The sequence below is a fragment of the Pagrus major genome, chromosome 5 (assembly GCF_040436345.1).
Source record: "Pagrus major chromosome 5, Pma_NU_1.0".
Taxonomy (NCBI): domain Eukaryota; kingdom Metazoa; phylum Chordata; class Actinopteri; order Spariformes; family Sparidae; genus Pagrus; species Pagrus major.
In genome coordinates, this window is record NC_133219.1 from 31130239 (window position 1) to 31152493 (window position 22255).

At 38.4% G+C, this 22255-nt stretch overlaps 2 protein-coding genes across 2 annotated transcripts; one reads left to right on the plus strand and one right to left on the minus strand.

The window, feature by feature from the left end:
- Positions 1 to 273: 273 nt before the first annotated feature.
- On the minus strand, positions 274 to 6108 carry cdo1 (cysteine dioxygenase, type I). The gene is made up of 5 exons (XM_073465683.1): positions 5853 to 6108; positions 4609 to 4686; positions 3737 to 3894; positions 3044 to 3213; positions 274 to 1326 (listed from the first exon to the last, which is right to left on the minus strand). Exons 1-5 carry the CDS (start codon positions 6020 to 6022, stop codon positions 1297 to 1299), a joined length of 606 nt encoding a protein of 201 aa, XP_073321784.1. The 5' UTR covers positions 6023 to 6108; the 3' UTR covers positions 274 to 1296.
- A 4139-nt stretch (positions 6109 to 10247) lies between these two features.
- ap3s1 (adaptor related protein complex 3 subunit sigma 1) lies at positions 10248 to 20906 on the plus strand. Its single transcript, XM_073467314.1, has 6 exons — positions 10248 to 10523; positions 13974 to 14065; positions 14416 to 14527; positions 14628 to 14699; positions 15256 to 15363; positions 20067 to 20906. Exons 1-6 carry the CDS (start codon positions 10455 to 10457, stop codon positions 20193 to 20195), a joined length of 582 nt encoding a protein of 193 aa, XP_073323415.1. The 5' UTR covers positions 10248 to 10454; the 3' UTR covers positions 20196 to 20906.
- The last annotated feature ends 1349 nt before the right edge of the window (positions 20907 to 22255 follow it).

Here is a 22255-nt window from a genome sequence, read left to right on the forward strand (position 1 = left end):
CTTATCTGTTAATAAATTGTGGCATTTCCGCAATTACTCTAATGTACCTTTATATGACCATCAATGAACCATTATGGCTTGTTGGCCAATAATCACTGATTAAATATTAATAAGAGGAACAGCAACAGACACACATGTATCAACTCTCTCTTTTGCAGAGCTGTAGCTGAAGTTTATTGCTTGTTGCATTCAGTATGAGACGCATAATGGATTATAAGTGTTTCTGATTACATAAGTATAAAAGACAAAAAATGAAGACAACACAAATCCAAGTTCTGTGAAAGTATAATGGTGTTTAATGGTCTAGTTATGGCCAGATTTATATTTACTGCATCACAGGAATCATGCATGCATTTGACAGTTCTATGAGAGGTGCTAGCTGTCCAAACTACACACTATATAAATATAGCTACAATTAAAATATGCCAGAATCCTCCTGAGAAAAAAAGTATGAGCTTTACCTACACATACTTTCTGCTAGTAATACAAAATAGTCCCTCTCTTGGTCAAAACTTGAGTATGAACACATTCAGGAGTAACAGGGTCGCTTGCTGATTTAAGCACTCCTCCTGCTAATAAATTACAACCATTGCACTTTAAAAAAAAAAAAACAACAACCAACAACACAACTCTAAAGCTTTACATTTCTTTTTTTGTTTTCCAAATGCAAATGGAACAAACGTCTTTTAATCAGATTATACAAACAATGTTACATTTCATCACAATTTTCAACAGGTGTTAAGACAATTTTGAGTGGTATAAATCGACGCTAAATACAGCTATAAAGGTGCTCCACTGTTAACAAAACTCGATTGCAGAACTGTTTTCCGTTTCTTGAGATATACAATTTAAGAGAAACTCTACAACAGCAATATTTTCCGCCTTTTTTTTTCTTCTTTTTTTTAAACGCTAAAGCTCTATTTTTTGACTACCGGCCATAACTTTACAAAAGTGTGGTTACGCAGGTCGTGGATAGACAGGAATGTTGTTATTGGAAAAGGGTCTCCTCAGGCCCAGCAAACAAAAGGCAGATTCTATCCATGTCCAAGCCTATTCATGCATTCGTCCTGTGCTCATCAGTATTTGCCAAGCTCACACTGGGCAGCGATAAAGCCATTCTAATTACTGGGTTGTCCTTTTGAACCGGCCCGCTGCTGATTTTTAAATGGGTGCTTAGTCATAGTAGGTCCACATTTCGCTTCCCCAGCAGTTTCCCTTGAATCATTTTCACAAACAATGTCATGTTTTTAAAAAAATGCAACTGTCTTCGTCACCTGCAGCTTCCTTTGGTGATGACTAGTTGTTCTCTTGTGAAACTGTGGTCTCCTAAGAAAAGCGTGAGAAACAGAACATGTTAGGTTGTTGTCAAACCAGAATTATTCATACTCAGGTTCTTTATTTAGACTTGAATTCACTTTTCCAAACTAATATAGCACTTGATGGGTCATCCATTCAGAAAAACAACCTCAGACCACAACAACTGCGGTGCTCTGGGGGCGTATGGTGAGTTAAGTTCGCTGTGTACTCACTTACGTGCTTCCACTATCTTATCTCCTCCGTTTGGTGTTGCAATCCAATGCATCAACTTGACAGTGTTATGGTCAAGGTATGCTTATACAACTTGTAGATTTCAGATAAGATCTATGTTGTTGGCAGGTTGGCTAAAGAAGGCAGAGGTCCAATACTTGTTTATCATTATCACAATGTATTTTAACATGTGCACGTAAAAGGTTAATCGGACCTAAATCTTCTCTCCCTGAAGACACGGTCAATAATTAACATTTCTTGTTCAGTCGAAACAGCTGCAAATGGAAACACATTTAATGGATATGAAATGGAAACTTTCAGCTGAATTCCTGAATCTTCAAGGGGTGCTGCTTTGGTTGCTTAATGTGAGCAGCAAGACACTATAAAAACTTCCCACTTCCTGCCCATAATTAAGGCAAGGGGGTGAGGAAGTCTGTGTGTTCAATTAACTGTTTGTAGTAAGCCTGTGTGTGAAAAATGACGACATTAGCAGGTGTGTACTTTTGTGTGCTGACGTGTTGATTTGAACTCTCACAATATGCATTTTATGCAGACGTATATAAACTTTATAACTTTATAATTATAATTCTTTATAATTAGTCTATGAATTGAATCAGTTATCTTCAACAAGAGAGGTTTGAAGAAGCGTATCTTTGTCGCTCTCTTCAGTTGTTACATATATAGTTAAACTACGAGCCTGTTTTGAATGCAATGCTATAATTTAAGGGTACAATGCTATGATTTAAAGGTGCAATGCTATGATTTAAAGGTGCAATGCTATAATTTAAGGGCACAATGCTATAATTTAAAGGTGCAATGCTATGATTTAAAGGTGCAATGCTGTGATTTAAAGGTGTTTGTTGTTCGAATCATCTGTCTGTGCACTAACTTACGTTGCTAACGCTCGCTAAAATGGAAAGTGTTGGCTAGTAAATGTTAGCTAACGTGGCTACTGCTGTTAGCAAATGTTAATGTTGCTACTGCTGGCTAACGTTGCTCTCGCTAGTTAGCTAACATTAGTGCAGTGTCGTATGCAGGGTGCATACTGTAGAAATGAGCCATTCTTTTGGGGGGGTTTTCCCACAAACTGGCAACTACCAAGACTCTTAGTGGCTGACGAAACACAGATACCACGTGATACCAATGCCGTTATACTAATGGCTCACAATCGTTGGTAGAAGCTGGAACCATACTCAGATTTCTTACACAGAGAGAAACATTTTAAAATGAATGATTAACAATTAGGAAAATAGTTTTTTTTATTCTGCACCTTTCTATAAGCTCTGTAGCTGTAGATGTATTATTTTTAAAAACCTGTTTTGCCTACATAAAAATGTTATCAACATGAGCTTTAAAAAGTTTCATAACTCATAACTTTCACCTACAGAATTTGACTTGCAAAGACCAATAATTACTCAAGGTAAGGGTTTTTTCTATTCTTTTCAAAGCTTGAGTCATTAGAACAGATTTTTCATTTTCTATGTATTAAAGTCATTCAAAATAAAAAGTCTCTTACAAATGGAGTCCTCTCTCCGTATTTGCTCCAGAAGGTCATCTTGACAGTGTTCTTGTGCCCCGTCCTCTGGTCAAAGGTCTGGCAGGTTTGGAAAGGGGGGCTGTACAGGTGCAAGCTGGCTGCGCACTCTGTGTGGCTGACATTTTCCACACGATGCAGGCCAATGGAGTCTAAAATATGCACACAAAAAAACTTTTAGACAGACAGACGGTGTATGCCGCTGGAATGCTGTGAAATGAGGCTCACAGGCAGTTACTGGCAGAGCTGTAACCAACAACTGAGACCAAACATCACACCAGGGCTCTGTTGGCTTTGGGGAGAAACTCAGTCAGCAGAGATTTGGGGAGAGACCTGAATACTTTTCATTGTGAACTGGCTGTTAACTCCTATGAGACCAATCTGACATTACATAAGTGCAGCGTTTTGAAACTTTGGTTTAACTGTGCCGACGCAGACACAGTCATTTCTGAATCACATCAGCCTATCTCATGTGGGACAGAACATGTGAAGGATGTTTGTTCTGTTGTACTGAACACAGCATGATTATGTTTCACTGCATTAAGAACCAGTTTCTCAACTTGCCCCCGCACACAAACATACCAGTATTAATAGCACTAAGTGGTATTAATAAAGGTTGGGCTAAACTCTAATTAAAAAGAAACAAGAGAATGAGAACACAGTCTCCTTTCTCACCATTTATGTAAGCAACCTTGTTTTCCTGGAGGATTCTCTGTGACTTCTGGACCATGTCTCCGTGTGATTTATTGTCGGGCCATTCGAACAGCGTCTCCTTCAGCTGACCCTGCAGCAGCTTCATGAAACAGTGGGAGTCCGTGTGGTCGTGGATGCTACTGTAAATCGTAAAGAACACACAAGCCGACAATGTCAGAAATGTGCCCTCTTTAATGACCCCCAGGGCAAAAGCAACATTACAAATCTGTGCTGTAAAGTTTCAGCCAAATGGATCAGACGCTCTGGATCTTCTCTTCTTGTTTCATGAAATTCAAACTGTTTTTCTTGACTGGTTGATACTAGATTCGTGCATAATGCCATTTGTAGTGCCAAAAAAAGGCAGAAAACTTGTTTGGCAGAAGCAAAGATACATGTTTGGACCTGGTAAAACAAATTCTATCTTTGTGAAAAAACAGCTGTTAGTCAAATAATCATATGAAGACATCAAATTTAACATCTTGATATCATCAGACTATATCAATTTCAAATGAATCTCCTCTATTTCTGTGGGCTTTCATGTGTTCAGGAGACATTTGCTGACATGGTGCGACATACGACAGATATCATCATCAAATAATGTCCGTCCGTAGCACATTGGACTCTCTTATCTCTATTTACTCGTTACATTTGCCAGAGAATATCACCTGAATATACAGCCTGTAACATCTACAGGAAGTGCTGGGCCGGTTACATAACGGGTCTGATAGGTTTAAATCTACGGTGGGAATCTTTGAGACCTCGCTGACACAAAATAAAAATTAGCAGAAGGCGGTGATTATATTAAAGCTCGGTCTGTCAAATAAACTATTAGCTTGCACGCTGGAGCTTCTCACCTGCCGTGGCCTTCTCCCCAGCACAGAATCATGAGATTGAACTTCCCGTTGCCCTCATCAACCAAGTTTCGAGTGTACCTGCAAAAAAGAAAACAGCTTGTTAAATCATCAACAGGACATGATGTCGACGTCGTTCCACTGAGTTATACAAAATAGTTCAGGGGAGGACTTGTGGTGGCAGAAATGTGACTGGAATGGAAAAAATGTAGGGTAGACGAGGTTTTTGGAAAAATGGAGACATGAACCGGCTAAAGAATCAGAAGAGAAATCTGAGTAATATGAGTAATATTTTCACACATAATGACGTTTATTTGATTTGAATGCCTATCATAATTTCATTTTAGAGATGCCAGAGAAGATATGATCTAAGCTGGACCCCACACGGGCATCAGCGGGGTCACTGGTATTGAAAATCCCCACCACTCCCCTTTGAGTCACAGCCAAGTGGTCGCTACTGGGCACGTTGTCCAAATGTTTTCGAGGACAGTCAACACCACAAGCATCCATCCCTGCACTGATCAGCGGGTGTGTATCCGCTCTCGCTGTTGATTGGACGGCTCGCGCCCCCTCCCTCCATTGACCCCTCACTAATCAAAACACTGAGACACGGCAGCTTTAGAAAGACTTGTGGAGACGAAAGCCATATTTTGTGGCGGGGAGGCCTTTTTTTTCCACTGCGGGAATAAACATATAGGAGGAGCTGTTGTGTAGGAGTCCCCAGTAGGCTCTAAGTGGCGTTTATAAACAGTCTGCATTGATATAAAAGATGCAAATACGTTGTTTTTTTCATTATTCAAATGAGGTGTGACGAAACCTGCTGGCCAATTCTGAATGGAAACAACAGCTGGTTTTCATTCAAATAAAATCATGTTTTTTAAAGGCTGCACTTTTTTTAAAAAAACAAAAAACTGATTGATTGATTTGAAAACTACTTTATAACATTATAAAATCATAAATTCACGTTTTTTCTCCACTTTTCATTTTCTAGAGCAGTCATCATCAAGTGTTTTTAGCAATTAAAAGCAAGAGAATGACCATGAAATGCAAACAAAATGTTAACGAAAGTTGAAAGAAAACATGACTGGAAAAATAATAAAATGGTTGAACCCAAATAAAAAAACAAAAAAAACACACACACTATATAGGCCAAGGTGACAGACAAGGCTACAGAACAAGAGTGCAAAGTGCATCAGCAGCCTAATAAACCAGTAATATCTGATTAGTTATGAAACGATGTGTTTTACCTGTACTGGTCAAACTTTGCAAACTTCATCCACTCCTGAGGGTTGCTCTCATATGCTTCCATTATGTTTTGGACCTCCTCAACATTGATGCTGTCACTCTCGAAGATGTTATGCAGGATTTTTATCAGGTCATCCAGAGTTTCTGGCTTCACTACCTCGGTTTGCTCCATCTCTGATGCTGTCCTGAAGGCTATGTATTTTTTTCTTTCTTCTTCTTTTCCAGATATTTGTTGTCCAGTTAAAACAACAGGTTTTCTCCTTCCAACTTTGTGCAGACGTTTACTTTTTATAGGCCAGCGCTGCAATTTGGGGGCGAGCTGGTGACGGACTGTACCATTTTGGGAGGAGGTGACCGCCCACAGCTCATAGTCTAATTGAAATTAATTATGTTATGAGCGCATGATGAAATATTGCAAAAGAGACGTGGCCGCACTTTCACCACACTTCATCCATAGAGATTATACACGTTTTGTTTTCCATTTTGCACCTTTTAATCAGTCATGTCGCACATTAAGAACTTGGACTAATCCTCTTTGAATCCAGTTCCACCACGTTGTCAGAAACATAACCTCCCCCTTCCCCTCTCTCTTTCTCACTGAGGCATTTCTCCAACAATAGCTGTGCAGCCTCTTTTTGTGAGCTCTCTCCTCAGAAACTCAGATCATCAACACGATGTTTAAGGTGTGCACAAACCACAGGCTCACAAACAAGTGAGGATGGAAGAGAGAAACGTGGGAAAATAAAAGTTTGAATGGGATCAAGAATGCTTTGGGAAACACAAGATTGTGTTCTGGTTGGATATTGTTTATTTTTAGGCATTTAATCACCCTTGTTCCCCTGTTTTGGTTTGCGTTAAATCAGTGATTATAGCAATGCATGAAAGAATAGATGCAGACGTATTCGACTATGCATGTGAACTTATTAGAGCCAAGGCGGAAAATGCTTAGTATTAAGGAAAGGATCTAAAAAATAATTTGTCTTTCTCCATTCACTGCCATGCATATCTTTCCAAAATAAGCTCAGTTAGCCATAAAGCTAGAACTGGAAAAAACTCCTGCACACTGTTCACTTCAATTGCAATGAATTTTAACAACAGCGTTTTGGCACTCAGAACCTTCACCAGGTTGATGATGAGGGTCTGAGTACCAAAAACATTGTAATAAAGTTGTTTTTACTGCTTTTGTCGGCCCTTGGTCATCTCATACGCACCTGTAAATCCACAGGTGTCCAAAAGCTGTACTCTGTGAATGCTTTCAACTATAATTCTTACATTTTGCCCCTTTCATACCGCAGATAGCCTCCCTAATGTTTTACTAAACTGAAGACGGCCATAACTTTGGGGGGACATAGAGGTTTTGTAGGTGTGAATCATTAGTGGAAAGCTACATAAGTAAGTTGGCCTGTGTTTTGATAGGACAATAGTTAACTCAAAAGAGATCATCATCTTTTCAGTTGCTGATCATTCAGTAAGGGGTGAAATGACAATGATTTTGTAAGATGACCCACATTTATATGACTTCCAACCTGGGACACAGCAACAGGACACTAGAGCTTCCCACCCTGAATGTGACGTCAGAGGTAAATGGTGATTTTGAAACAATTTTGCCCATAAAAAGTGCTTGAAAAGTCCTTGAGTTGTATCATTTCAAAAGAGTAACAACACTGGTTGTACTAAAACATAACTTCTGACATGTTTTCTGGACCTACTGTAGTTTGCCAGTGACATTATCCCCACAACTTTTCAACAAAAAGTGACGCCATTGTCTAAAAAAGTGAACTGTTTCTGAAATGTGGTAAAGGTTTACAGATCAAAATTCTCCAGTAAAGTACAGCCTCAGATGTCAGCCTCAATTATACCTCAGATCAGTAAACAACAGCAGGCAGATTGAGCAAATGCCCTGACTTTCCACCTACCTGTGCATGTGTGCATCATAAGTGAAAAAACAACTGTTAGACTTAGAACCAGACACAGACAGACTGTCAGACACAAGGTGAGGTGCTTTTATCTAAGTTTTTCATGTCCTGTCCAACATCATCTGAAAGGGATTTTCTTGCAGATGTGTGTCAGCCTGCTCTTTCAACTAATCATATATCATTTATCTGAATGTAATGCATTCCTCTACTACAGGCCATTCACTCATGGAGATCCACCCATTTCCCTCAGATAAAAGAAGAAGACTCACCATGAAGAAAAACAACATGTCAGTGGAAGCCCATACAGTAGTTCAGGGTATTTTTGGTCACATAAGGTGCAGATAAAATGTACAAAGTGTTTGTTTTTGCAGGCCCGTGAGCAGCAGTGGCTCAGAAACACAGCATATCAAGTAGATAAACAGATGTCATAGTGTTGCAACTTCGAGTACAGGGCCTTACTAAAGGACACTTCGCAGGCGCACTTTTCAGATACAGATAAGGTAAAATTGTCTGAATGTTACGGCCAATCTAACCACAGCTGATCTGGGATATTCCAGCAGCAAAACTCTGCATTTGTTTACAGCCTGCCAACATGATCCAGTCTGCCAAAGGAAAATCCTCTCTGGCAGACAGAAGATATTCAGGCCTTCATGTTTACCAGCAGCATAAAAAGTGGAGAATGTTCTTTGAATCAGAGGTTGTGGCAAGTTTTCATCTGAGCTGCCACATCATCAATAGCAGATGTGCTGTTGCTCCACCTTGTGGCTCAAACTTAAACCGACCTTGCCCAGCTAATAGATGTGATGTGGTATAAAACTGATGCTCTTTTAAGGACAGTAATTAATATCAACAGGCTTAAATGAAAATTTCCTTTGAACAAGGTTGCACAACATTAATATAACATTTGTATCGTTTTTTTATGATTGATTAGCAAATATTATGGAACTGATGATGAAAGGGAAAACTGCGTCTCAAATGGTTTTGTCTTAAATCTACTCTATAGGCTGTGAGCCAATTTATACAATACAGATAAATCATTTAGTCTCAATCTACACTCAAGATTTAATGTCAACTAATCCACAGTTGTTGACTTGTGGGAAACCATCATTATCCATAAATCAAAGATCAACAAAAAGTATTCCAAACTTCAGATATTTGACAATTTATAAACCATCTCCATCTGCCACAAAAAAAGCATCAACAAATGCCACTCTGCTGGGACACATTGTGAAGAACATTTGATGTTTTATTAATTGTATTTCATAATTTAAATTATCATCGTTATTATTATTATTATTATTATTATTTTAAATGTAGTATTAGGCACAATTGAGCCACGGTGTGTTTATTGTGAATGCAGACTTTTGTCTATTTGTTCCACTGTTACACGATGTTTGATCATTGTTATATTATTATTTCCCTACCAGTAGTAGTAGAAATAAGTAATAATAGTTCCTAGCAGTATATTGTCTAGCACATTTCATAAACACAATGCTCAAAGTGTTTGCATCCAACAGCAGCTTCTGTTGTAATAAACACTAAAGAATGAGACCAAGATCAAAAGTGTAATAAAGTGACTGCATGTGTCCCTTTTAAAAGATGAAATCTTCGCTTTAGCAAAAAATGTCTTTTCAAAACACTTTGGGATGGGATATATTTTTTAAGGGTTTAAGTCCCCATTTACTTCTGTTGTTTAGGACAATGCTGCAACACTGTTTTGCTGTGAAGCTCCAGAAATGTTTTGTGAACTACGACACTTCACATGACTTTTCATCGGCCTGGGGCTCAGCAGATAATGACTGACTTTTCATTTTTGTGTGAACTTATTCTTTAAGAACAGTAGCGATTCTGAAATACTCTGTTACAGATAAAAATTATGCATTTACAGTTTTTTCTAAAGCAAATGCACACAAGTATTGGTATTATGATATCCCTTAAATACCAAAAGTAAAAGTACTCATCATGCAGAATGGGATATCTCCAAAAAATAAATGAATATTATATCAGGTTATTAGATTATAATTATTTATTAAGGTTTATAGCTACTTTATGTAGTGTGTCTGCTAAATAGCTTGTGTATTTCATCTTGGGGATCAATTAAGGTTTATCTTCATCTATAAAATAACATAATAATAATAATAATAATAACATTTAAACTAATGTTGCAAAGTCACCACTAACTAAATGTAGAGGAGTTAAATGTAAAATATTCAGGTGTAAAGGTGTAAAGAAGCAGAAAATGTCCCTGAGTACGTTTGAGTATTTTCACAGTGTGGTAAAATTACTTTTACTGAAATACTTCCTCTGTCACTGCCCTTGAAAAGCATGTATTTCTTCAATCTGACGCCACTGCCCGGATGACTCGAGTATAGCAGAACATAAACAACAAATCACTTTTCTTCCTCTGTGGTTTCCAGCAGCGGCGGACGGCGGAAGTTTGTCCCACCGCGGCTGCCGTAGCGGGAGGAGGAGGCGAGTGACTGGTCCTTTGACGTGGAATATTTCCGTAAAGAGACGATGGAGGAGTAGCAGCGTGCACCTGAAAGCTATCCCGTATTAACCTTACACCGAGACGGGGTTTAGCCGTGAATCCCGGTCAGGTCTGGGTTCACGGGAGTCGACGGACAACAGTCTTTCACAGACTGATCCCGTTTTTGTTCCCCCGCCTCCCTCCGTTCAGCTACAATCATGATTAAAGCCATTTTAATATTCAACAACCATGGGAAACCGAGGCTGTCTAAATTCTACGAGCATTATGTGAGTAACAGGGGATTTATTGCACTGCTTTGTACATATTGTGCTGTTTGTTTTGTGTGATCGATGGGCCAGGATGTAAAAGTCAATCCGAAATATGAATGTGTGGCTGTTATGATACTTTGTTTAATGTTTTCTCATGCAGCAGAGCCCTCTGCAACACTGCACACGTCCTGATGTTGTTGCACACAGTTTGAATGGGTGAAGGTGTTGACTTCAAACAGCCCAGCGATGCGCAGTTTGTTTCAGATCTGCTGTATATAAGATGTCAGTCTGAGCCCACTGTCCTTTTAAATATGAATAATTGAACGTGTGCAAGCCGAAGCGAGGCTATCCTATTCCTGCCGAGCCTGTGTGAACTGGACCGAGCCCACTTTTATTCCTTTAGATCCAGCTGTGCTGACGCTGGACTCACAGTTGACTCTGTTTGTGTCACATGACTTTAACAACGCCCTTGTGAGTGACTCGTGCTCATTCATTCAAACCTCTCACCACTGCTGGCTCAATGAGCTTTACTGTCATTAACTTACCTACATGTCCTGTCAGAAAACACAAAGAATAAGCTCCATGTAGGTAGCTAATGACAGGTTATGTAATATCCTTTCACTGGGCAAGCTGTGTTGGCTTGTTCTCATAATTGGATTTATATCTCAAGGTTGGCCGCCTGCCCCCCTTCTTTAATATTGCTGCTACAATAGCAAGGTGCCCCAGCCAGGCAGTTTCATTAACTCTCTGCCCCCTTTACCAACGTGTCACATGTGAATTTTGGCCTTTTCACACGTGAAAAATCACTATTTTATTTCACGTGGATTGAAAAGGTTCACGTGTGATTGTGTGAAAGTGTAAGAATGTCACATGTGAACTGGACACTCTCACACATGATCGGCTTTTTACACATGAGAAATTTGTGAATTTAAAGCCCACCTGATACATGATTTTTGGGCCGATGCTAATATCGACATCAGGGACTGAAAAATTCTGATAGATACAAGGTACAAGGTAATTTATTAGTCATTATACAACACAGGATTGCACACACACACACACACACACACACACACACAGACATATATACATATATATATATATATATATATATATATATATATATATATATATATATATATACACTTAGTGCATCTTTTGAATCTGCGTCAGGTTGAATGTAAACAGCAGCAACACGATGGTGATGATAATGTAGTCGGCATCTTCATATCAAAAGTTCGACTTTGGGGCGATTTCCAGCCAAGATGTTGGTAATGAAACCTTGTGAGATGTTCAGCCTGCTTTTTGGCACCAACAAGCAGGTGTTTTAATCCAAAACAAGATCTATTCCTAACCCTAACCAAGTGGTTTTTGGACAGTAGGTCGAGTAAATCAAGATGTTTAAAGATGTCATCTTTAGGAAACAGTGCTGATAATTTCACAATGTTTTTACATTTTAGAGATTAATCAATATTGTAAACATTGGTTAGTTGCAGTCCTGCTGTCTGCAGTCAAAACAGTGTTGCTTTATTTAGCCTGTTGCATTGTCTATTGAGATTGCCATGGCTGTATTTGTATTTCAGTAGGATGAATTGAAATTGATTGGATTATAAGAAGGCTGTATGCAGACACCATCTGTTATATTAAAAGCTGAGGTGTAGGCTTAATGGCTGCATGGCAGGATATAATATTTCACACATGCTGCTAGCTGTGAAACCGTCTTTAGTGTTCAGTTTATTTAAGTAAGTTTATTGTTGAGACTGAGGGCCTGCTTTAGAAGCTGTGCAGACAATATGAGTGTGTGTGTGTGTGTGTGTGTGTGTGTGTGTGTGTGTGTGTGTGTGTGTGAGAGTCTTGTCTGTGTGTGCGTTGTGTTGAGAAGAGGCGTTGTCTTGTTAGTTGGAGCCGGTCTGCTGGCTCCGACCTAAAGGTTAAGCATCCGTCTGATATAAGGGCGACATGTTGGGCGGAGAGGAAAGTGAAATATGTACACACACAAGTGTCCGCAGTGCCCATTCAAAACATGCTGTTCAGCATAGATTATCTGATAGTGATATACTGATATTATCTGGGCCGCCTTGTTAATATCACACATGTTTGTGTTTTGTTTAGGGTTGTTTATTTTAAATCTGGATGATTACCTCTGTATTTTCTAAGCCTGGTCACAACAGCTATTGAGAGAGGCATCCTGCAGCTGACGGTGCTGCCAAGCAACAGTAAACATTCTAGCTCTTGATGCTAACATTAGCGACCATACTACTGTTGACAGAAACTTAAACTCTCACCTCCAGCTTTTGCTTTGCTTTTTTTTTTTAGTTACTGCAGTGTGTAACTACAGCAAGATGTTGCACCATGCAAATCTCCATTTTGTTTAAGTCTGCTTCCCCATGACGTCACAGGAGAGGGCTCACATGTGACCTCAGCTTCAGTCGGTAGACCCTTGAAGCAAGAAGTGTAAATAAACCAAAAGAAGAAATCTGAAAAATCTGAAAAATAACTCAACCACGTAAAAACAGATAATGAATGAAAATGTAGCCAAACATAGTTGCAAACATAAGAGAGGTGTCACTGCTATTAATACTTTGCCAAAATTTACGGGAAATCTGCATGTCCAGAATACCAAATGTAGTTAGTGTGTAGGAACCACTAAAACAACACCAAAAACATCTTTAATGAGAAGTTTTAAAAGACGCTCCTGTTGTGCTTAAAAATGTGAGTAACCCTGCTGGTGGCATGCTACAGGTCACATGACTGATTCGGCCTTCCAGCCAGCCTCGTACTGGGCAACCTCTTCTCTCCTTGTGCTCACTGACCTGTTATGCTCTCCTAGGGGGTCATTAGCGCTCTTTGGTGAGACTGAGTCAGTGTTTCTGTTTCTTTTGATTGAGGATTTTGAGGTCAGACCATGTGTGTTTGGAAGCTGGGTCTGCATTTTCATTTTCTTTTTTATTATCGAAAATATATCTGCCTGTTTAGCCCTAAAGCAGTCTAACGCAGCAGTCGGATATTTATAAACTTGGTGTATTCTAGCTTGTTTTGTGGCCCTCTATTAGTTCAGGAAATGTTCAATTTTGATCTGCTCTTAAAGCCTTTTAGTGAATGCTTGCAAACACGCCTACAGCTATTTGAGGGTTTTAAACAGAATCTCATCCATTAGCAAACAATAAGATAAGCCTGCCTCGATTCAGCGTCTACAATGAACTGATTGCCTCTGTAGCCTGCAGGCATTAGTGTATGTTTCAATATGACAAGGAGAATGGTTGGTGTATAAATCCTGCTTCTTCGCTCAGAACTAATACATGTATTCAAGAAAAGGAGAGGTGTGTTGAACCATTACTTTAGCTGTCGGCCCAGTCTGCTGGCTGGAAGTAATGAGATTGTTCATGGGAGGGTATTAAGCGCACAAACAACACATTATTTACCCTCTTCTCTTTGTCTAACAATCTGTTTTCTCATTTCCTCCCGCAGTCTGAAGACACAGAGCAACAGATCATCAGGGAAACCTTCCACTTGGTCTCAAAAAGAGACGAGAACGTCTGTAATTTCCTCGAAGGTGGAATGTAAGTTGTGAGGTCTGAGTGTGCTATTGTCAAGCGAGTGTGTCTAAGTGTCAGTGGAAGTAAATACTCAAGTAGATAATTTACTCTGGAGCAGCATTGCAGGATTTTGTTAAGGAAAGCTCAGAGGGCTTTTTGAATCCCCATCAGTAGTAACTGTGTCTCAAAGGTTATTTATCATTCATGAATGAGGAGCGGATCAGGTGTCGTTTTACTCCGATTGCTCTTGCACTTCCTCCCTCTGAACAGTCTCTGTCATATGGAGTTGTGTGACGACAAAGCCACATGGTTTCCGACATGTATCCAGTCAGGACAGGTGCTGGTGTGATGTTTCCTTGTCCCCTGTGTTTCAGGTTGATTGGAGGATCAGACTACAAGCTGATCTACAGACACTACGCCACACTGTACTTTGTGTTTTGTGTGGACTCCTCAGAGAGTGAACTAGGAATTTTAGACTTAATCCAGGTAAAAGCCTGGGAATACATTGTGCATCTTTTGCTCCCTTGCAGTATACTTTTAGTGTCTTTCTTTCTTTTTTTAAACAATAAATTCTTTCCATTTTCAGGTATTTGTGGAAACGCTGGACAAATGCTTTGAGAATGTCTGTGAGCTTGACTTAATTTTCCATGTAGACAAGGTAGGAAATACTCTTGAATCCGTTTGCCTCTTTTTGATGTTACCTATCTATAATACTAATTGATGGTTTAATCCCATAAACTTTTAGGAAATCAAGAATCAGTTGCAATATTCTGCCTGAGCCGTTATTGCCTCATATTATAGTGACACACTCATCTGATGACCTAACCGGTGACTTCCCATATTTTGTTTTCAGGTCATGATTGGCCTGGCCTCTTATAAAGGAACTTGAATATATGATACTGAAAGAATTAGCCCTTTAATTGATTAATTAATTACAGTCATTTTAGCTCCTCAAATGTGATCAAATAATCTGCATATTAATCAATAATTAATTATATATATATATTTTTTAACAACGGCCTTACTGCAGTTTTGATTTCAGCACTTTTTAAAATATCATTATATCAGCTTACTGTGTAAATAAAGCTCTTTATAAGCCATTTATAAAATATTTGAAGACTCCTTACAGCTATTGTAAATGCTAGATAGGTGTACTTGAAAAACATGCAGTTCTATATTTGTTTAATGAATGAAAACGTCTTATTTTTCTTTAGGTCCACAACATTCTGGCAGAGATGGTGATGGGCGGGATGGTCCTAGAGACCAACATGAACGAAATCATCACACAGGTGGATGCCCAGAACAAGATGGAGAAGTCTGAGGTAAGCCTGTCCCTGCGCGTCCTGTACTGTATGTATGACTTGACTCCTCCTCCATACTCTCGGAGGTATCGTATGCAGTATGCAGGCATGTGTGTATGCTGCACCCTGCATGCTACTCTCAAGTGACCTTGTGGATGCTCCCTACCTACTCTTGAGTGTTTGTGCTCTTTTTTCGGCCTCTCCTCTCGCTGCTGCACTGCTCAGTCCCGACACAGGGTCTCAACATATCCTCTCCTGTATCCCTCAGTATAAAGTACAGTATCATAGTCATCACTTTTGTCATTATTATGGAGACTTAACTGTATCATTGTCCAGTGCATCTCTGGCCATTGAGTCGCTCAACCACCATCTTATAATCGACCATATATCCATGATAACAGGCTGGTTGTAGGTTGTGTTTTACATTCTTATTATTCTAGTGAAGAATGTGAATTTATACAAGCTGTCCATGTTGGCGTAAATGCTTTTCCAATCTGTTTTGTAACATCTATAAGCCAGTGTCCTTGCTTAGATATTTGCTCTGTGCAAGGACATTGCTTTGCTTTCCATACAGCTTCTGCGAGCAGATAAAAACATTCATTTTACTCATCGGAACATTTTTAGACAGCCAGAGACAATTTGATGAAATCATTTCTGTTTTCCACAATGTGGATTTTAGCCTCTGATAGTCCAAAAACGTAAAGATTCGGCTCTGTTTAATATCGAAACATTGAGGTGATGAGCCCCTCTAACTTTTGCAATGACAATCGCTGACAGAAAGTCACAAAGTTGTGCAAATCTGTTGCCAAGACAACAGTGAAGGGTTATGTCGTCACTGACATCAATTGTGTGCTCTGACATTTGAATTGTAAAAGCTTCAGTGTTAACGAACTACACTTTTTTCTAATAACCTAAGCTGCATTTTGTGCTTTTGACGAGACAGAATCTTCTTTTTCGATTGATGTTCTGTAAGCAGAGTATTTTACTGTTCTACAATCATCAGAGCTGCTCTGTCTTTCCCTCTTGGACCTACCCTAGACCGCAATGTGTGTTCACTCACGCTGATGCTAATTCAAAACGACATTGTCCATTTATAGGGCAGTCTCTGGGGAACAAGGAATGAGCTGTTCTCCTTCCAATCTGACTGATTAGGTGGCATTACTGTTCTTACATCAAACTTTCTCAATCTTTTTATTTTGTTTTTAGCTGTGAAAATAAATGTGAGAGATGCTTTAAATCATTTTGTTTGCTTTAAAGATGTGGTCTATGATAGGTCCTATCACTTTTTTTCTGTGGAGATAAACTGTAATTACTTTAATCTGCTTTAACATTCCTCATTCCTCTTTTTCCTGACCCTGTCTAGTTCTTTCCATTCTTCTCTCTCTTTACAGACGTTTATCTTTCAGTCTACCAGGCAGGACAGGTAGACACAGGTACTGCTAAATTTACAACCAAGTACTGTAACCTTAACTGAAGTTTACTTCCCCCCCAAGTCTCTCCATATGGCCCTCCATGTAATAGCAAGCTGACGTCACTAACATACAGTAGGAATCTTTAATGGCAGACCCAAAAATGTTCCCGTTCCTCTTCAAAACTCACAATAGTTCTTATCACTTTGGTGAATGTACACAGGGTGGGCTGAATAATAGAAACAGCACACAGTATAATGCAATCTATTACACTAGATTTGTAAATGTTGAGACTGCCAGAGAGGTAAGCGTTCAACGCTATAATCATTTCTGAAGCTGCAGTTTGTCGTGTTGCATTAACGGTATTGTCAGGTGTACCTATTATATTGTAAATCCAACAGGCTACAGACTTTATTCTCATGAAATCATATTCTGATTTCTGTAACGCGACTTCAGAACACAATATTTTAATGTGATTTGTCTCTTTGTGTGATAATCACATGTAACTGTGACACTGTGTCATAAATTCTCTGGCCTCTCATCTGTTTTCTTGCAGAGAGTTAGATGAGAGGATCGATACCACTCTGGTATCTGTATGGTAGATATGTAGCAGGAGCTAATAGCAGGATAGCTTAGTTTAGCCTAGCTCAGCATAAAGGATGGAAACAGGAAGAAACAGCAAGCTGTGCTTAGGTAACAAAATCTACCTACGACGACCCTAAAGCTTAAAGTGTAAAAAGTACAACTTGTCATTTTTGGGGAGTTGTGTGTCAGTGTATTTGTCGGCCAGGACCGGTTGCCAATCAGCAAGTGGAAACAGGAAGTTACTAGTCCTGGCAAAGAAATAGTTTGACACATAACCCTTGGTAAAATGGCAAATTCTTCTTTGTACACTTTGGTGTTTGTGCAGGTTTAACAAAGACATATAGCCTGTTTATTTGTGTTCTTTAGGGTTTTTTTAAAAAAAAAAAATTTTTTTTGACACAACCAGGCTAGCTGTTTCCAGTTTTTGTGCTAAGGTAAGATGAGTGGCTGCGAGCTACAGCTACGTATTTACCATACACACCTAAGAGTGATATCGAGTTCTCATCTAACTCCCTGCAAAAAAGCCAATAAGCGTATTATCCGAAATTATGCGTTTTCCTTTAAAGATCTCACCCACTAAAACACACACAGCTGTGAAATAAAAGCCCTCTACTGTCGTCATTTATCACGTTTTATTTTTAGGGGTACTGCTCCAGCCTTTAAAAGGCTCTCTGACTTAACATAGACCAGAGAATCAAGCCATTGTTGTGTGTTTCACAGCTGGTGTTACTATTTCTGTACATATTAGCCACCCAGCGTTTGATTAAAAACCAGGCTTCCCACTGAGAGGCAAAAGTATCTGGAGTCTGACAGTCAGCATTCCTCTCAGTTAACGCCACGGTCATCTTTCCGTCCAACACAAGTCTCCTTCAGTCTTGGCGGAGGGAGGAATGCCCACAAGACAAACGGTCCATTGAAATAACCTTGTGAAACTACGTGAAGTGGATGAATGTACATTCCAGACATACTTTGTGTGCCATATCGCTAAATGATTTACGAGGGTTTGTCCTCACAGAGCCAGTGAACATACAGTTCTGCTGTGCCTCAAACATTTTGGTCATTTTTGGGTCTTTCTGCTAAAGATTCAGTCGGGGGGGTGAGGGATCTCTAACCGCAGTGATTCTCAAATGTCTGCTCACACTTGAGATGAAAACATCAAATCATTCACTCTCTGCAGATGTGTATTATTGTTTCAAAAGAGCTAAACTACCTTGGTACATTACTTCAAAAAAAATGCTGAATTGCTTTTATACAGTTTTGCATTGAGATTCATTGTGTTAGAGTTAAGTGCCTCCTCTGTCCCTGAGAATAGATCTCCCATTGTAGTTTAGCACTACTAGACTTACAACCTCCTCATGTCATCAGTAGTTACACTGTAGACGTGTAAATGACACCATATTTGGTAACGCTTCATATTAAGGTAATGAGCATTAGTTAATAGGAAATCAGGACCTTATGAGTCTTTTAAGGTGCTTATTGATATTATTAAAACTATATAAGTGTTAACAACAGCATGATAAACAGACTTACTGTTAGTTTATATATATGACATTTATAAACACTCAGAAACACAAAAGAGGAATGAAAGGAAAAAGGTTTTTTAGAAGATGATAAAATATACATTTTACAAGTTCATGTAACTAAATGAACAATCCCAGTTCATAAACAAAGATGCAGTTGTTCTTCCTCTTCCTCATAATAAAATCTAATGAAATAAAAATAATAAAAATTAAGCAGTGATTTTATAGAATATTCTTATTTCTTTTTTTTTTTTAACTCTTAGCTATGCCTTTTCCAGCTCCCCATCTGGAATGAACGCTGCACGTGGTCAAGGTTGATAAAATGTGGATAAATATTACATATAAATACAAAATTTTTTAGCAGTGAAGCGCAAAACCAACATTAATACAGTTTAGTAGTGCTTATAAATCTAACAATGAATGTGTTTATTGTGCTATAATTAACACCTGTAGTCTTTTTAATGTCTATAAGTTTCTTATTATAAGGACTTAATTTTGCCTATTGACTAACAGACTATTAATATAAAGCGTTACCCAATATTCTTGTTCCTGTGTTCACAAATATGTATTTAGACAGTCATGCGTAGTCTGTCCAGAAGTAACTCAACCCACGAGAAGAGCAGAATCATCTGTATTATTATGTACTAACATTACGTTGACATGTTCCCTTGAAATTTGACGCACACATTCTATACACACCTATCTATCCAAACATCATTTCCGTCTTCATATCCAAAATCCATTTTTTCTGCTTTACCCAATTCTCTCCATGCATTTTTACCCTTATCGGTCCTCAAGAGTCCGGTGGGTTCACTTTCCAAGCAATGCTGCCTTTTGTCCATTTGATGAATGTCCAGTACTGCTCAGTATATCCAAATTAGTGAATGGTCTAGTACAGTGTGTCCTCACAGTTGATTCATAATTGGCTCTGGTTGTGGTGTAAATCATTATAGAACCAAATAATGCATGTGCATATGAAGCTATGAAGGCATCTGAATGTACATTTTGCACATGTTGTCTGTCCGAGTAGCTGTCAGTGCTTTTGCATTTTGTCAGCAGTTGTTTGTCTCTGTTTAGCACTGTGTGTGTATGTGTGTCCAATGTTCACTGTTCAGTGTGTGTGAGTGTCGTGTACAGCATGATTTTTGATTTACTGATTTGTATCTTATCATCCCCTCCATGTGTGTTTTGTGTGTGTATGTGTGTGCAGGCCGGTATTGCAGGAGCGCCTGCTCGTGCCGTATCAGCTGTAAAGAACATGAACCTCCCGGAAATGCCCAGAAACATCAACATTGGTGACATCAGCATAAAAGTGCCAAATTTACCCTCCTTCAAATAGTGGCAGCGAGATCCTGAGCCTGCAGATGTCAGCCAATGTTTACCGTGATGCAATCTGTTTACCAAAACCTCAAATTACTAACTTTTATCAAAACTATACATCTTGAAGGTACTGTGTGATTTGACACTCCTTGTTCTGGTGGTATCTCTTTGTTTTTCCTTAAAAAAAAAAGAAGTGTTTTATGTGATTTTTTTTTCTGTTGGAAGGAAAAATTAACTATTTATTTATCAGTGGTACATTCCTTCTGCCTCGATGGGGGTTGGCCCTTGACGTTTAGCTGCTACAGTACAGATCTGTGTCAGTTTGTAACTGAAATTATTTCACTGACAATTGTTTACTTAAAAGAGAAAGTGTGGCAGGTGGTGACGTTTTGGGAAAGACTTATTGTTTTGGTATTCCAGGCTTGAGAAATCAACTAGCGGAGGAAAGAGCATGAAACCATTTCGAATACCAAATTGGAACAGGTCTGCTACAGTATTGAAAGTCATAATTACAGCTCGCTGGTAAAATCAGTAAACAATATTATTATATTGCAGATATGCTGTGTGATAGAAATATGAATATATGCTGAAATGATTTTGTTCTTTTCTTATTTGTATGCAAAATATTTTTAAATGATTTATCATGTCTTATCAAATATTTCTCTTAATTTTAATCTGTGCATGAACTTTTTTCTCTTCTTTTTCAACATAATAAACTGTCGAAACTCAACCAGTGTGTTCGTCTTTTTTCATTATTACTATTGTTTGATATTGTCAATATGTGTATGATACAGTACATTTAACAAATAGTCGAAGATGCACATATCATTATTTTGTCCTTGGAGATGTTTCACTAATGAGATCTTGTTTAAAAATTCATCATGTGGCAGGCCATTACTTAAGATATGGATCATGTAGTGAAATAAATGTAAGTGGTGACTGTAGTAACGTAAAAAAAATAAATGCTGATGCTTTACAGAACACTTAAAAGCAGTTAAGTCAAATTTTTGCTTGTGAAAAGTCTATTCCTGTTTTGACTATTTGACCACTTATTCCAAGGAAACGGCTGCAGGTGATCTGCTTGTTAACACCTGGTTAACATGGTTCACTTAACACCAGTGGTGTCACAACATGCCGATAATGACGATAACCGTGATATTAAAAATGTAATATTGATATTGTGCTGATAACACACATATGATAAGATCATGTGAATAGTCCTGTGCAGATGTTATGCCTTGTGGATCTCTTTTTTATCAGTTCATGGTTGCCTTCTCACAATTAAGTGTAATTGGGGTTTTTTTGTGCACTTTTTTTTTACAGTTGTGGTTACAGACTCTCTCTGCCTCCGTAGCCTCGAATTTTGGGTAGTGTTTGTGAGATTTATAACTGCGAGATACAAACAAACAGTAAGGAAAGTTAAAGATTTTTTGTCATAATTTTTATTGATATCGCAATAATATCGTTATCATGAATTTGTTTGGACATGAAAATCATCTGATATCACGGCAGCCCTGCTTTACATGTTACATTAACCCAAGTCTAATGACTATTATTTTGCACATTTTATGTATTCGTTATCCTGTGATTAATGACACAATCCTTTGTCCATATTTTACACACGGCGTCCTCTTTGTTTTCAAATGCTACTACTATTTTCACAGAAATAAATAAAATAATTCATTATTCATATCTTGTTATTATAAGTTTCTATTTTATATTCATGACTCTTGCCTTGCAGTACTTGTTTTTTCTTTTTCTTTTCTCTTGCTGTGTTTATTTTGACCGTTATGCATAAAATACAATGGCAAATGCTTTAATATTTTATTTATTTATTTATTTATTTATTGACAATATATAAATAGTCTATATAATATATATATTATTTTATTATATTATTTATACTACTACCTACTTCTGAATCTTATACCATAATAAAAGCATTGGTTATATAGTATAAACTTTATAAAGGGTTCCCTGTCAGAGTGTGGGTGTAAGCAGCAGTAGACTAATGCTTTTGCCTGCGCGTTTGTCGCCGGCTCTGTTTGTCCATTCCGTGTTCCGTACTTACTCTTGTGG

What these genes read in the sequence shown, in the direction of transcription:
- cdo1 (XM_073465683.1), bottom strand. Translation starts at nt 6,022, where the DNA reads ATGGAGCAAACCGAGGTAGTGAAGCCAGAAACTCTGGATGACCTGATA. An exon ending in GCAAAGTTTGACCAGTACAG is followed by an intron (nt 4,687 to 5,852) that starts GTAAAACACATC and finishes TCTTTTTTGCAG; the next exon opens with GTACACTCGAAACTTGGTTG. An exon ending in ACGGAGAGAGGACTCCATTT is followed by an intron (nt 1,327 to 3,043) that starts GTAAGAGACTTT and finishes CGCTTTTCTTAG; the next exon opens with GAGACCACAGTTTCACAAGA.
- ap3s1 (XM_073467314.1), top strand. Translation starts at nt 10,455, where the DNA reads ATGATTAAAGCCATTTTAATATTCAACAACCATGGGAAACCGAGGCTG. An exon ending in CTAAATTCTACGAGCATTAT is followed by an intron (nt 10,524 to 13,973) that starts GTGAGTAACAGG and finishes TTCCTCCCGCAG; the next exon opens with TCTGAAGACACAGAGCAACA. An exon ending in GAATTTTAGACTTAATCCAG is followed by an intron (nt 14,528 to 14,627) that starts GTAAAAGCCTGG and finishes TTCCATTTTCAG; the next exon opens with GTATTTGTGGAAACGCTGGA.